The 16,318-nt window shown below is 42.6% G+C and overlaps 1 protein-coding gene across 1 annotated transcript in view; it reads left to right on the top strand.

Moving 5' to 3' along the window:
• IPO9 (importin 9) overlaps positions 1 to 16,318 on the top strand; it is a 59,189-nt gene that overhangs the window by 34,064 nt on the left and 8,807 nt on the right. Inside the window, exons 14-23 of the mRNA XM_025370915.1 lie at positions 2,471 to 2,630; positions 7,637 to 7,863; positions 9,566 to 9,714; positions 10,493 to 10,621; positions 11,488 to 11,763; positions 12,051 to 12,217; positions 13,716 to 13,849; positions 15,139 to 15,261; positions 15,723 to 15,827; positions 16,022 to 16,098. Of these exons, the coding sequence (XP_025226700.1) occupies positions 2,471 to 2,630; positions 7,637 to 7,863; positions 9,566 to 9,714; positions 10,493 to 10,621; positions 11,488 to 11,763; positions 12,051 to 12,217; positions 13,716 to 13,849; positions 15,139 to 15,261; positions 15,723 to 15,827; positions 16,022 to 16,098 (1,547 nt within the window). The remainder of the gene's footprint in view (positions 1 to 2,470; positions 2,631 to 7,636; positions 7,864 to 9,565; positions 9,715 to 10,492; positions 10,622 to 11,487; positions 11,764 to 12,050; positions 12,218 to 13,715; positions 13,850 to 15,138; positions 15,262 to 15,722; positions 15,828 to 16,021; positions 16,099 to 16,318) is intronic.

The following is a 16,318-nucleotide window of genomic DNA, read 5'->3' as shown; positions in this document are numbered from 1 at the left end:
ACAAAAATTAGGTGGGCATGGTGGCACACATCTGTAATTCCAGCTACTCATGAGGCTGAAGTAGGAGAATTGCTTGAATCCAGGAGGCGGAGGTTGCAGTGAGCCAAGATCGTGCTACTGCACTCCAGCCTGGGCAACAGAGCGAGACTCCATCTCAAAAAGAAAGAAAGAATGAAGGTGAAAAAACTAATGTCTCTGTATTACTTTGAAAATAGTTTTAACTTTAGGGAATTTCTGGACCATCCTTTTGGGAACTGCTTCTGTACATTATATAAAGTTATAAACAGTTTCTCACTTACAGTGATTGGACTTACGATTTTTCAACTTTACAGTGATGCCAAAGCAATATACATTTAGTAGAAATCATACTTCAAGTACCCTTACAACCATTCTGTTTTCACTTTCAGTACAGTATTCAATACATTATATGAGATATTCAACACTTTATTATAAAATAGGCTTTGTGTTAGATGAGTTTGCCCAACTTTACACTAATGTAAGTGCCCTGAGCATGTTTAAGGTAGGCTCGGTTAAGCTGTGATGTTCAGTATTAAATTTAAGTGCATTTTTAACTTGCAGTATTTTCAACTTACGATGGGTTTATTAGGAAGTAACCCCATCATAAGCAGAGGAGCATCTGTATTGTATAATTGTTTGGCACAGTTTATTAGGTTCTGTTCAATGTTTTCTGTCAACAGGATGTTTATTGTGTGAGTAACCAAGTTAAGCCCTGTGACAAGCTGAATAAGAATAGTCTCTCCTCAGCAGCTTATAGTAAACAAGGGTAGTAATCCTTAAATTAGTGGCTAGACTATCAAACAATATATATAACATGTAAGAACACTAAAGACAGAATTACTGTGGCACGAGATAGTTAGAATTGCTTCAGCCTAAGAGATGAATAAATAAGTAATGCAAGGAGGTGAATATGTTGGCTTGCAATATGAACAAGGCAGAGAGCTGGGAGAGTAAGATGTAAGTTGCTAAGGAGGGATGTGTACTTGAGTTTGGAAACCATAAAGGGAAATCATAGGTAATACTAGAGTCACTGATCTTAGGGAGCCTTGAATAACATGATGACTAGGGTAATCTTTATTTGGTGGACTATGGAATTCATTGACAGATTTTAAATAGAAGAATGACATGATCAGAGCTATAATTAAAGTTTTAAGAGTGGTCCAAGGCCGCGCGCGGTTGCTTATGCCTGTAATCCCAGCACTTTGGGAGGCCGAGGCGGGTAGATCACTTGAGGTCAGGAGTTCGAGACCAGCCTGACCAACATGGTGAAACCCCATTTCTACTAGAAATACAAAAAGTAGCCAGACATGGTGGCATGCACCTGTAATCCCAGCTACTCGGGAGGCTGAGGCAGGAGAATCGCTTGAACCTGGGAGGCAGAGGTTACAGTGAGCTGAGATGGTGCCACTATACTCCAGCCTGGGTGACAAAGCGAGACTCCGTCTCAAGAAAAAAGGAAAAAAAGAGTGGTCCAAAAGTGGGAATAAACAACAATGGAGATGGCATTTAGAAGATTAAGTGGGCCCGGCGCCATGGCTCAGGCCTGTAATCCCAGCACTTTTGGAGGCCAAGGCAGGTGGATCACCTAAGGTCGGGAATTCGAGACCAGCCTGACCAACATGGAGAAACCCCATCTCTACTAAAAATACAAAATTAGCTGGGCATGGTGGCGCATACCTGTAATCCCAGCTACTGGGGAGCCTGAGGCAGGAGAATCGCTTGAACCCAGGAGGTGGAGTTTGTAGTAAGCCGAGATCGCGCTATTGTACTCCAGCCTGGGCAACAAGAGCAAAACTCCACCTCCAAAAAAAAAAAAAAGATTAACTAGTAGTGCAGGTAAGGAATAATGAGAGCTCAGGGTTAGGACTGGGGTGGTAAAATCCTTTTAGTCTAATAGTATTCAAGATCTACTTTGCTCGCAAGAGACAAGGGAAAACTGGGAAATTGATTTTGTACCACAGGTCACACATTTGCTTTCATCATACAAGGTTACGCTTTTTCTCTCAAATAAGTTGTACATACTATGTAGCATCCATTTACTTCTAAAAAATTGAGGAATGGAGGGCCGGGCGTGGTGGCTCATGCCTGTAATCCCAGCACTTTGGGAGGCTGAGGCGGGCAGATCACTTGAGGTCCAGAGTTTTAGACCAGCCTGGCCAACATGGCGAAATGCCATCTCTACTAAAAATGCAAAAAATTAGCTGGGCGTGGTGGCAGGTGCCTGTGATCCCAGCTATTCAGGAGGCTGAGGCAGGAGAATTGCTTGAACCTCAGGGGACAGAGGTTGCAATGAGCCAAGATTGCACCATTGCACTCCAGCCTGGGTGACAGAGTGAGACTCCATCTCAAAAAAAAAAAAAAAAAAAAAATTTGGAATGAATGTGGGAAAGAGAAAGGACAAGTAATAGGAATTTTCATTTTCCAGCCCCTAATTGCTCTGTCTTTCTCCCAGTGTCTCCTTTCCTCTTGGGCCGGGCACTTTGGGCTGCCAGTCGGTTCACTGTTGCTATGTCCCCTGAACTGATCCAGCAGTTCCTACAGGCAACAGTTAGTGGTCTTCACGAGACACAGCCCCCGTCAGTTCGAATTTCTGCAGTGAGAGCCATCTGGGGGTGAGTATGCTACCCTGGGGTGATAATTATCTTAAGGGAAAGTTGCTCAGGTTAGATATACCAAATCACAGTTTTCCAATGAATTATGTTGCTTGGAAATCCCTGCTAATGATCTCCTTCAGGGTGAATGTTGGAAGGACAGGGAAAGAAACCATGCTAGGGACATGGATTTTATGAGTCCAGAAGATGTCCTGTTTCTTTCTGCTCTTCTTCCTCTTTAAATTCACTCCAGTTCTGGAATCATCTAGGCAACTCCCTTTCTCTTAATGCTAAAGAACCTGAGGCTTGGAGAGAAAAATGTTTTGCACAGGGTTGCACAACTGATGAATGATAGAAGCAGGATTAGAGTCCACATCGTTTTGTTGGTTGATTATATTTATATTAGAAACGAAATCTGGGATAATGTGGCCTAGAAACACTGCTTATTTTTTCCCAGTTTTACTGTCTTTTTTAAGGCTAGTGTTACTAATGGATCAAAAGTCATTTATTTATATTCCTACACAGACTAGAAGGACCATTGTTTTAAGGAATATTTTAGTCTCAAACTTAAACATCTCAACTGAATCCTAAAACTACCAACACAAAATTTATTTTCCATGTGCCTGCCCTGTCATACCTTTTAAGGCAGAGGAGTACCTTTTGAGATGCCGTGTTATGTGTCATTAGAAAGCATTCATGAACTGCCTGTTCTAATTAAATGCTTAATGTTATGACCATAAACAGAGTCCCATCTTTTTCTGCTTCAATCTAGGTGAAGCAGAACTTTGGCTCTAAAATAATTAGAAGTATTATCTTAAGAGGCAAACTAAGTATAGCATTTCAGAAAGCTCTAAGACCATTGTAAAAGTCTGAGAAGAGAGAGCCCTGGCTGCCTAAGTCATGAATATTAAGGGTTTTTCTGAGTGTGTACCTGTGGTCACTGCCTGTATAGCTTCTGACCTTTGTGAAACTTGATTTCATTGGAGAATTATCCACTTTGTGTTGTAATTTTATGGAAATGTTTGCAGCTGCAAGCTGTGAGAGGAGTTTGGTATGAATGTGAAAGTACTTTGGGTAAAATAAACCCATTACTTTCCCGAGTGTTTTAGGTAGACGGCAGTACCTATCAGGCATACTTATCAACCTTGATTCTCTCTGGGGGAGATTAGAGTACAAAGAACTTTCATTCTCTGTTATATATATAAAACATTTTGTTTGTTTCAACAAGTTTATATTACTTTTATAATCAGAAGAACTGTGAAGAAAACTTTTATTTTTAATGTTCATATCTCTTGGACCACATGGGTAGTGGTTTAGTGGTTTTCTTGAGAGATGTAACAGGTCTCTCTGACGGATGACAAAAGCTATGGATATTCAGACCAGAGAAATGGACACTCATATATGTTTAGAAAATTTTATGTTCATTGTCAAACACTGAATTCCTTGAAGCCTATCTGTGGATCCCGGTTAAGACCTGTCCTATGAATGGATCGTTAGCTATCTTTCAATAAAGAGTTTCCATTTGGTCATTTCCTATTTAGTTTACCAGCCAATTGCAGACTGGCTTACGTCCCTGTCACGTTATTGGAACTGTTTTTCTTTTCTTTTTCTTTTTCTTTTTCCTTTTTTTTTTTTTTTTTTTTTTGAGACAGTTATTTCTTGTTGCCCAGGCTGGAGTGCAATGGCACGATCTCAGCTCAACGCAACCTCCGCCTCCTGGGTTCAAGCAATTCTCCTGCTTCAGCCTCCCCAGCAGCTGGGATTACAGGCATGTGCCGCCACACCTGGCTAATTTTGTATTTTTAGTAGAGATGGGGTTTCTCCATGTTGGTCAGGCTGGTCTCAACTCCCGACCTCAGGTTATCCGCCCACCCCCACCTTCCAAAGTGCTGGGATTACAGACGTGAGCCACTGCGCCCAGCCTGCAGCTGTCTTTTCTAATGTCACTAGTAACCTTTTAATGATAAGCATTCCACCGTTGCTTTTCTTTTTTTCCTTAGCCCCAGTTTTAATTTATTCCTTCATGTCATAGTTTATGTATCATTGCAAACTCCCTTAAATAATCTCTGAAACAAGATACTGATTGACAAATAATTATACTTGTTTCACATTTTTTAACTCAAATTTATGTCAGACTTTCTCCTGAGCTACAAACTAATGTATTCATTGCTTACTATCCATACCAGGATAGATATCTTACAAGTACCTGAAAATCAACACGTTTACTACTGAGCTTGTTATCACCTTCAGGCCTGTCCTACCAGTATTTTCCTTTTTATTAAAGGTAGAAATCTTGTAACTTTAGATCTTGAACTTAAACATCTTGTATTCCCTGTTTTAATGAAGGTAGAGATCTCAGATATTTGCCTTTTAGATCTTGGTTCCTTGGCCTCTCATCTCTTCCTTCCCGTCTTCCCTTGCTACTACCCTGATTGTGCTATTTCTCTTCCTTGAATTACTGTAGCAGCTTCCTGATTGATCTATCTGCAGCCTCACACTTCTGCAGACCATATTATTTGAGCTGTCAAGTTGATCTTTCTAAAATAGAAAACTGATTTTCTTGCTCCTGCTGTTAAAATCATTCATGACGGCCAGGCGCAGTGGCTCACGCCTATAATCCCAGCACTTTGGGAGGCCGAGGCGGGCGGATCACAAGGTCAGGAGATCAAAACCATCATGGCCAACATGGTGAAACGCCATCTCTACTGAAAATACAAAAAAAAATTAGCTGGGTGTGGTGGTGCATGCCTGTAGTCCCAGCTATTCAGGAGGCTGAGGCAGGAGAATCACTTGAACCCAGGAGGTGGAGGTTGCAGTGAGCCGAGATCATGGCACTGCACTCCAGCCTGGCAGCAGAGCGAGACTCCATCTCAAAAAAAAAAAAAAAAAAATCATTCGTGGCTCCCAGTTATTCTCTTCAAACTTGAGATAGAGGTACTTCAGAAGAAAGTCGTATTATATCAGGCAGTATAGGAAGCCACGGATAAATATATAATATTTTCCTGGGACATCAGTTTCCCCTGGAGACTTTAGGGTAAAGAGAAGATTAGGTGTTAGGAGTAACACAAGTTAAAGAAACACCAACTTCCAAAATAAAGTTCAACCTCTTTTAGCATGGCATACAAGATCCAGTATGATGTAGACAGATGATGCAAACTCTATGTTTTACCATACTGTACAGTTTCAAGTTCATTAGAGGGGCAAAGTAACTATAAACCCTTAGAATAGAAGTGGGAAATGGAGGGAGGGAGAGGACAGATAAATGCTGGTCGAGGGATGGATCCAAAAGCTAGTCTAAGGAGTTGAGAACTGACCAAAGCCAGGTTCCACATCAGCTCTTTAGAAGTTTGGTCAGAGCAGGGTAGTATTGGAATCAAACATTATGAACCAAAAATCAAAAAGTCTGTGGACAGATCTGAGATTAAAGCCCACAGTTTCACTGGTCATTGTGGACCTTGGAAAGCCAACACAAATAATACGGTTATAAGACATTTAAAATAAAACATTTAAGTTAAGAAAAAGAACATTTATTGGCTGGGTACAGTGCTCACGCCTGTAATCTCAGCACTTTGGGAGGCCAAGGCAGGCGGATCACCTGAGGTCAGGAGTTCAAGACCACCCTGGCCAATATAGTGAAACCCAATCTCTACGAAAAATGCAAAAATTAGCTGGGCGTGGTGGCGGGTGCCTGTATTCCCAGTATTCCCAGCTACTCGGGAGGCTGAGGCAGGAGAGTTGCTTGAACCTGGGAGGCGGAGGTTGCAGGTAGCCGAGATCATGCCACTACATTCCAGCCTGGGGAACAGAGTGAGATTCCATCTCAAAAAAGAAAGAAAGAAAGAAGAACCACTTATTGAGTACTGCTAAGTGCCTTGTTTCTATATTAGGTTCTTTTAACATAGAGAAACAATGTTTTATTGCCTTGTAACTTATTGCCATTCTAAAGATAAACAAAAGTAAAGATTTAGATAATTTTTGTTGTTGTGGTTTTGTTTTTGTTTTTGTTTGAGACAGTCTCGCTCTTGTCACCCAGGCTGGAGTGCAGTGGCATGATCTCGCCTCACTGCAACCTCTGCCTCCCAGGTTCAAGTGATTCTCATGGCTCAGCCTCTCTGAGATTACAGGTGCGCAACGCCACGGCTAGCTAATTTTTTTGCATTTTTAGTAGAGATGTTTTGTCATGTTAGGCAGGCTGCTCTTGAACCCCTGACCTCAGGTGATCTGCCTGCCTTGGCCCCTCAAAGTGCTGGGATTACAGACGTGAGCTACAGTGCCTGGTCCTAGACAATGTATTTTTAACAATTGTATCATTTTGGACATGGTAAGCAACATTCAGTAAATATTTGTTGATTGAAAAGAGGCTAATACAGTAAAACTATAAGGGAACTTTAAATCCTACAGCTAATAGGCTGATTTCGAAAGTATAAATAAAATGTTTATATAAGGCCGGGCATGGTGGCTGAAACCTGTAATCCCAGCACTTTGGGAGGCCGAGACGGGTGGATCATGAGGTCAGGAGATTGAAACCATCCTGGCTAAAACAGTGAAACCCCGTCTCTACTACAAAAATACAAAAAAACTAGCCAGGCGAGGTGGCGGGCGCCTGTAGTCCCAGCTACTCGGGAGGCTGAGGAGGCAGGAGAATGGCATGAACCCGGGAGGCAGAGCTTGCAGTGAGCCGAGATACAACCACTGCACTCCAGCCTGGGTGACAGAGCGAGACTCCGTCTCAAGAAAAAAAAAAAAAAATGTTTATATAGATTAAGCTTGTTTCAGGATGCAGAAAAAAAAACTTCAAGAAAAAAAGCAGAAGTTTTTAAAGAAAATAGCAAAAGTCAAATAAATAGAGAACATAGAAATGGTGGTGCTAATGTTTATAGAATACATCCAGAAAGAAGTAGAAACTTACCTAACTTTAGAATTTGCTTTGTAAAGCTACACATATAAATGCTATAATATGTGAGATTAATTGGGAAAACCAGGAATTGAATTTTTTAAATAATTCTTGCTTATCTGTCTCTCTCTAGTTATTGTGACCAACTGAAAGTATCAGAGAGTACCCATGTGCTCCAGCCCTTCCTCCCCAGTATCCTGGATGGCTTAATTCACCTAGCAGCCCAGTTCAGCTCAGAGGTCCTCAACCTGGTGATGGAGACCCTGTGCATCGTTTGTACAGTAGACCCCGAATTCACAGCAAGCATGGAAAGCAAAATCTGCCCCTTCACCATCGCCATTTTCCTAAAGTACAGTAATGGTATGCCACCAGGGAGAACTGTGTTATGAGGGGCACCAAAGAAAAGGTGGTGGCTGGGGAATTTAAATGAAAGATTCCCTAGGTTTGGTCTTAGCTATGATGCTATGGTTTTAACATCATAAGCAAAGAATCTGGCTTTGGATTAGCAAAAAATAGAATTGTGCTGTAAATGTAGCAGCATTAAAAAATAGAGTACCTATTTCTGTAACACTCTCTAGTAGGGACTTAGAGAAAAAGATAATAAATAAAGGGCTTATAAGCAAGAGACATAATTCAGAACTTTGATGATAGAATAGGAAATTTGGCAAATGAAAAGCCTCCTAAAAGAAAAGGGCTAGGACTATAATTTAGAAAAGGAGATACTAAAGAAAGATACATGTAAAAGTTTATGAACAAAGGTATTCACTAGATATTTTTTACAGTAGTAAAAATTTGGAAATTATAAAAAGACATTAGTTAATTATATCCATAAAATGAAATACTGTTCAGCCATTAAAAATCAAGCTTAAAAGGAATATTTAAAACCATGGGAAAGAGCTTACACTGTAATAAATGAAAAGATACTTTTCCCCAAAAATCCATAGAATATGATCCCAAGTTTTGATTTTTCTTTTAGGAAAGGATATATGTATAGATAAGTATGTTAAAAAAAAAAAGAAAAAAATACATCAAAATTTTAAGAGTGTTTATCTCTGGGTGGTGGAATTACAGGTGTTTTCTTTATTACTTTTCTGCAGTTTAAGTTTTTTTTTTCCTATAGTGAATGTATTTATTAATACCTTATTACTAGTAAAATATTAAGGATTTTTTTTTTTTTTAAAGAGAGAGCTCCAATATTGAAGCTCAGAAAGATGTACAGGATAAGGATTGTTTATATAATGTGATATACTGAACATGTTATTAGATATGCTTTTTCACTGAAAAATGTGTACTGAGGAGCTTTCCACATTGTGTTCTTGGATATAGCTCATTCTTTCAGCCATTACATAGTATTCCATAAAATGGGTATATCATAATTTACCCATTCTGCTAATGGACATCTAGGGTATTCCCAATTTTTTTCTATTACAAACAATGCTGCAGTGATCTTTTAAGATATACTTTAATATACATTGCCTATATTTTTCCATACTAAATAGAGGAGGATGTTTTGTTATATAGATAAAGAAGATTGAGCTAAAGTTTCCTTTCTTCATAAGGCTCTGCTTTTTAGGAGTTTTGCCTTTTGCCCCAGAAGTAGCTTTGAGAATTGTTCATGGCTACCATGGCTACCTCATAGGAGATATGTATGATTTCTCTCATGCATGAAAGTCAGTGTTTTGGCAATTTTTGCAACTTTCTTCTTAAAGTATCAGTTGGGCTTTTTTTTTTTTTTTTTTTTTTTAAGCATATGGTTTTATAATCTAGGTTTCACAAGAATAAAGACTTTAAAGATTTTTCTTTAGAAAAACTACATTTTGTTTTAGGAGTAGCTGTTAAAGACTAGTCCCTACTTTAATGAAGCCATACAAAGTGTACCTCTTGGAGATTTAGGATCACTCCTGTTCTTTCAGGTTATTCATGTGGCCCCACTAGGTCCCGGATGTGTGATAAGTAATCAATGCAGAAGTTGTTAGGTTAGGGCAAACAACAGGCATTATTAAGCGAGAAGCAGATGCAGACCATCAGGCAGGGGGATTCCGTGTTGCCTTATCCACTTCAGATCCCGTCGTCGCCTCACTGGCTCAGGACATCTTCAAGGAGCTGTCCCAGATTGAAGCCTGTCAGGGCCCAATGCAAATGAGGTTGATTCCCACTCTGGTCAGCATAATGCAGGCCCCAGCAGACAAGATCCCTGCAGGGCTCTGTGCGGTAAGTGGCTGTGTGTGTGTGAGATATACAAGTGCCACCCACAGATGCATGTAGCTGACAAGAACCTAATAGCATTAGAGATTCATGGGGTGATTTTGCTGAGCTCTTTTGCCCACAGTGACAGTGGGTGATTCTCTGAAGCTTTAAGAAAATGACTTGGCTTGGCGCGGTGGCTCACGCCTATAATCCCAACACTTTGGGAGGCCAAGGCAGGTAGATCACAAGGTCAGGAGTTTGAGACCAGCCTGGCCAGTATGGTGAAACCCTATCTCTCCTAAAAATACAAAAATTAGCCGGGCATGGTGGCAGGCGCCTGCAGTCCCAGCTACTTGGGAGACTGAGGCAGGAGAATCCCTTGAACCCAAGAGGCAGAAGTTGCAGTGAGCAGAGATCGCACCACTGCACTCCAGCCTGGGTGACAGAGCGAGACTCTGCCTCAAAAAAGAATAAAAGAAAGAAAATGGCTCTTCTTGTTTCAGAGGTACCCTCAGTGAATTGAACAGAGTGCCACCATTACACAGCGCCACTAAGTATGTCACCTGGTTATCCAATCCACTACCATGTACTAGTGCCCACCCCTAGGACTAATCAATTAGTAAGCTATTATGAGGAGGCTGAGAGCACTACCCATTTAATTATTCCTTTTATTTTGGAAACTTGCCTTTCATTAATAAGCTTTCTCTGGGTTGCTATGTGATACCCATCCAGTAAGGATCTTAGTTGTTGGGCACCCCCAACCCCAGAGGCAATTCTGACTCTTTTTTCTTCTCTCTTTCAGACAGCCATTGATATCCTGACAACAGTAGTACGAAATACAAAGCCTCCCCTTTCCCAGCTTCTCATCTGCCAAGCTTTCCCTGCTGTGGCACAGTGTACCCTTCACACAGATGACAATGCCACCATGCAGGTATCTGAGACATGGAGACTAGAAGGGGGAAGATAGCTCCCCAGTCATGGGCCTTTACTACACTGAGAAATCTGACATGGTTTTATGCTTTTGAAATACGGAATTCCTCAACTCCATATTTACTTAGCAGATTCAGGAAGGGTTCAGGCTGCAAAAGCCAAGCGTTTCTGGTGCTTTGGAGCATGTTACAGTTTTTAAAAATACAGATACCAAGCACCCTGCCCATCTGTATTGGGTATTGCTACTATGAAAGAGATTACAGACATCTAGACTTGGGGCCATAAGAAAGTCTTTCTGCATATTTCCTCTATTAATAAAATCAGCAGAGTGATGGGCCTCTAGAGAGGGGAGAGATGCCTAAATATTTTTTCTCCTTTTGTTTCCTGGGTGAATTGGTTACCTTTTCAGGTGTGTACTACCATCATTGGTTATAAAGGTTATAGGAACTTGCCAGTGAATATTGATCAGCTTAGAAATCCCTAGGCAACTAGTGGTTTGTGTAAGACCTATATGAGGTCCTATAGTATCCCCAATTATTGCAAGATTGTAAGCATATTTTTTTAGTACCAGAGGTAGACCTTTATGATTAAAATTCATTTTGCTTGGCCATTGTCCCTTGTGATTAAAAAATAATAATAATACACATTTTTGAGATAGCTCATTAGGTAAAGGGGGAATTATGTAATGCATGTCTGTGTCTGTAACAGTAAATTCCTGATTCCAGTGGTATGAGCCCACCACGAATACTATAGACTCACCGCTTTTATGAGGCATAGGCCTCTGAGAACATTTGTTTATACAGACTGAGGGCCTCCTGGCATCTGTCCCTCGGTTACTAATCTTGCTTGCCACCCCTGTCTCCCCAGAATGGCGGAGAGTGCTTGCGGGCCTATGTGTCAGTGACCCTGGAACAAGTAGCCCAGTGGCATGATGAGCAGGGCCACAATGGACTGTGGTATGTGATGCAAGTGGTGAGCCAGCTCCTGGACCCCCGCACCTCAGAGTTCACTGCGGCCTTTGTGGGCCGCCTTGTTTCCACCCTCATCTCCAAGGCAGGGCGGGAGCTGGGGGAGAATCTAGACCAGATTCTTCGTGCCATCCTCAGTAAGATGCAGCAGGCAGAGACGCTCAGTGTCATGCAGGTAAGAGAACAGTAGGGAGTGGGCTTCCTACTCCCTGGCTGATAGAAGTGAAAATTAGTATTTTGGTCCTGAGTTATTTTACCCTGTTACTACCCTTGTAGGACAGTTAAGTAAAATGGGATCTGTCTGGCCTAAGAAACATGGACAAGGGAATCTCCATGTTTTCTTGTCCTGTGAATAATACCCTCAGTGTAGACTCTGTCTCTTATCTGACTGGCCAGTTCCCTCTCATCTCTTATGTCTCTGAAATTGATTTCCCTGAAGCAAATGTCCTTATTTTCTCCTAGTCCCTGATCATGGTGTTTGCTCATCTGGTGCACACTCAGCTAGAACCTCTTTTGGAGTTCCTGTGTAGCCTCCCAGGACCTACTGGCAAACCTGCTCTAGAGTTTGTGATGGCTGAGTGGACAAGCCGACAGCATCTGTTCTATGGACAGTATGAAGGCAAAGTCAGGTAGAATCCCATCTTTCTTTTCTGGGCATTCTGCCACCACTTCACCACTTATATTTCTTTCTTTTGTTTTTTTTTTTTGTTTTTTTTTTTTTTTTTTTTTTGAAACAGAGTCTCACTCTGTCCCCCAGACTGGAGTGCAGTGGCACAATCTTGGCTCACTGCAACTTCCACCACACCCAGCTAATTCTTTTGTGTGTGTGTGTGTGTGTGTGTGTGTATTTTTAGTAGAGACAGGGTTTCACCATGTTGGCCAGGCTGGTCTTGAACTCCTGACCTCAAGTGATCCACCTACCTCGGCCTCCCAAAATGCTGGGATTACAGGTGTGAGCCTCTGCTCCTGACCTATATTTCTTTTTTTCCCTGATTTGCTCCATTGATTTTTGTTTGACATTTCAGATGGCTCTTTGTATTCCCTTTTCCTTGTCTTTCTTTATTGCTAAGGCACATATGTGAATAGCTGCCATCTTGAAATCCCCAAAAGACAGTCAACACAGGTAGACTATATATTTCTGATCTCTGCTTGCTAGAGATCCCTTTTCTACCGCAGACTTCACACAGCTAAGTGCTGCTAGTGGCTTATTTTCCTTTATAAGCCCAAGCCTTGGCCAGGCGCACTGGCTCACACCTATAATCCCAGCACTTTTGGAGGCTGAGGCAAGCAGATCACTGGAGGTCAGGAGTTCAAGACCAGCCTGGCCAACATGGTGAAACCCTCTCTCTACTACAAATACAAAAAATAGCTAGATGTGGTTGTGGGTGCCTATAATCCCAGCTACTCGGGAGGCTAAGGCAGGAGAATCGCTTGAACCCAGGAGGCAGATCACGCCTGGGCGACAGGCAGATGCACTCTAGCCTGGACCACAAGAGCAAAACTGTCTCAAAATAAAAAACCCAAGCCTCTAACCCTGGCTTCCTAACTTTCTATCCTGGACTTTTATACCACTGATTCTTATCACTTCATTGCACGTTACAGTATGGATAGCCATCGTGATGCTTGCCCACCCTAGCTTTGTTCAAGAAGAACAGGTTACCTGTAATCCCAGCACTTTGGAAGACTGAGGTGGGCAAATTGCTTGAGACCCACCTGGGCAACGTGGTGAAACCTATCTCTACCAAAAATATTAGCCAGGCATGGTGGCACGTGCCTACCCACTCGGGAGTCCCAGCTACTCAGGAGGCTGAGGTGGGAGGATCACCTGAATCCAGGGAGGTCAAGGCTTTGCAGTGAACCATGATCACGCCACTGCACTCAGCCTGGGTGACAGAATGAGACCCTATCACAAAAAAAAAAAAAAAAAGAAGAAGAAGAACAGATCTCATTAGACCATCTCATGAACTCTAAAATCTCATTTTCAGCTGAACTCTCTTAGCTCTCCTAATTAGTTGTTAACAGAATTTTCACTGTCAAATAGAGGGCCTTAGGACATGATTGCTTATCTCCTTGGCATGAACTCTAGATAGGTAACTGATTGACCTTTTTTTGGATCTTCCTTGCCAGCTCTGTGGCACTCTGTAAGCTGCTCCAGCATGGCATCAATGCAGATGACAAACGGCTACAGGATATCCGTGTGAAGGGAGAGGAGATCTACAGCATGGATGAGGGCATCCGCACCCGCTCTAAGTCAGCCAAAAGTGGGTGATGCTGCAATTCCTCCAATCCTCTCCCTATAATAAGGGGCTAAGGATATCTGGGTGGAGGGAAGGAATGCATTGTGGTGTATATTTTTAAAACATAATTGTTGGTGATGGGTTTGATAAAGAAGCAACAGGAAACTTAGATAAAAGGGATCAGAACATATGGTTTCTTCCTGTTGTCAAAAATGGACAAAAATAAGCTGGGCGTGGTGGCTCACGCCTGTAATTCCAGCAGTTGGTGGGAGGCCAGGGCGGATGGATCACTTGAAGTCAGGAGTTTGAGACCAGCCTGACCAACATAGTGAAATCCTGTCTCTACTAAAAGTACAAAAATTAGCCAGATGTGGTGGTGGGCGCCTGTAATCCCAGCTACTTGGGAGGCTGAGGCAAGAGAATCGCTTGAACCTGGGAGGCAGAGGTTGTGGTGAGCCAAGATCGTGCCACTGCACTCCAGCCTAGACAACAAAACAAGACTCCATCTCAAAAAAAAAAAAGTGAGTGCGATGGTTCACACCTGTAATCCCAGCACTTTGGGAGGCCGAGGCTGCCGGATCGCCTGAGGCCAGGAGTTCGAGACCAGCCTGACCAACATAGAGAAACCCCATCTCTACTAAAAATACAAAGTTAGCCAGGCATAGTGGCGCATGCCTGTAATCCCAGCTACTTGGGAGGCTGAGGCAGGAGAATAGCTTGAACCCGGTAGGCGAAGGTTGCAGTGAGCCAAGATCACGCCATTGCACTCCAGCCTGGGCAACAAGAGTGAAACTCTGTCTGGAGGGAAAAAAAAAAAAAAAGGACAAAAATAGTCTCAGGTACCAAGCATCCCAGTTTCCAGCTTCATTCTGAGGCTTGGGCACAGATGGTTAGTGTGTCTTTGTTATTGAGTTGACTTTGGCCTGTAACGCCAAGGATTTGCAGGTAGGGAGTATAGAGCTGCTATCTTTAATGTAGATTTATAATTACCTCTGCTGTCTCTCAATTTGTAAGTCACTGGGACTGGAGTACTGGCTCTATACAGTTCCTTGGTTTCAGAGCTTTATTACTAACGAGACTCTATCTCCTTTAATCCCTGAACTCTCATCTCTCCCACCTTCTGAACTGTTACAATACCAAACAGAATAAAGTTATTAAACTTTAAATCACTCTTTGGAGACTAGATATAGTCAGGGACAGTGAAAGTCTGAGGGATGGTGAACTCTGGTGAGCGGCACTGAGGAGGGGAGAGGGCTACTTCCAGAAGTAAGCCCAGTGACACTCTGACTTGAAGCCTTTTTCTTCCTTCCCAGACCCAGAACGCTGGACAAACATTCCTTTGCTGGTCAAGATCCTAAAGCTGATCATCAACGAGCTCTCCAACGTCATGGAGGCTAATGCCGCTCGCCAGGCCACTCCTGCAGAGTGGAGTCAAGGTGCACCAGGCCCTTACTCCAAGGAGACTTTTAGCCTGGCAGATCAAGTTACAAATTGTCAAATTAGCAACTTGGTTTGTTGAGTCACTAATTGGAAAAAAAAAAAAACAAGTTAATGGTTAATGGAATGGCTGCTCTGTGGCTGGCACCGTGCTGGGCACTAGGCATGTAAAGAGCTGCTTCTCCAGTCTGCCATATGAAGGCTGGGGTGGGAGGCAGCCAGGAGGCAAGCTAACATAGCCCTTCTTTGGTTTGATTCTTCTTAAGAGCCTCTCAACCTTTATATCTCCAGGTTCTTTCTTTCAGATTTACCAGAAGGGTTTGGCCATTTCTGGTTCTCTTTCACTGGGTACTACAAGCCACATTGCAGAAGCCTTTGGGGCCCTTCTGGTCTGTTTGGATTTGGGGAGGGGAAATGCATGAATGTGCTCTAGCTCTAGCTACTTTTCATCTCCAAGTAGATGACTCCAATGATATGTGGGAGGACCAGGAGGAGGAAGAGGAGGAGGAGGAGGATGGTTTAGCTGGCCAACTTTTATCTGACATTCTTGCTACAAGTAAATATGGTAAGCTGTTTGATAAGAGGACAGCCATGGTAAATACCTTTTCTTTCCACACTGATCCCAAGAATGGGGTACCCAAGAAAGGGGAGAGGTGGGCCCACAGGGACATTCCTTGGGCTTTTGCACCTTCCGCCTCCGTCATGTGGTAGTATATGGGCCTTTGTCCTGACCCGCCCTATGTTGGCTGTGTCTAACAGAGGAGGATTACTACGAGGATGATGAGGAAGATGACCCTGATGCCCTGAAGGATCCTCTCTATCAGATTGATCTGCAGGTGAGGGTGTCCAGAGATGTCTTGCAAATGGCAATGTCCCAGGCCATGGAAACAGGAATATGGGCTCAAATCCATTTATGGCCAGGCATGGTGGCTCATGCCTGTAATCCCAACACTTTGGGAGGTCAAGGCAGGAGGATTGCTTAAGCCCAGGAGTTCAAGACCGTCTGGGCAACGGAGAGGAGACCCTGTCTCTACAAATAATTTAAAAATTATCTGG

Source organism: Theropithecus gelada, chromosome 1, assembly GCF_003255815.1.
Source record: "Theropithecus gelada isolate Dixy chromosome 1, Tgel_1.0, whole genome shotgun sequence".
In the NCBI taxonomy this organism is placed as follows: Eukaryota; Metazoa; Chordata; class Mammalia; order Primates; family Cercopithecidae; genus Theropithecus; species Theropithecus gelada.
Note: the sequence above shows the minus strand (reverse complement) of the source record. Positions and strands in the feature narration are given on the sequence as shown.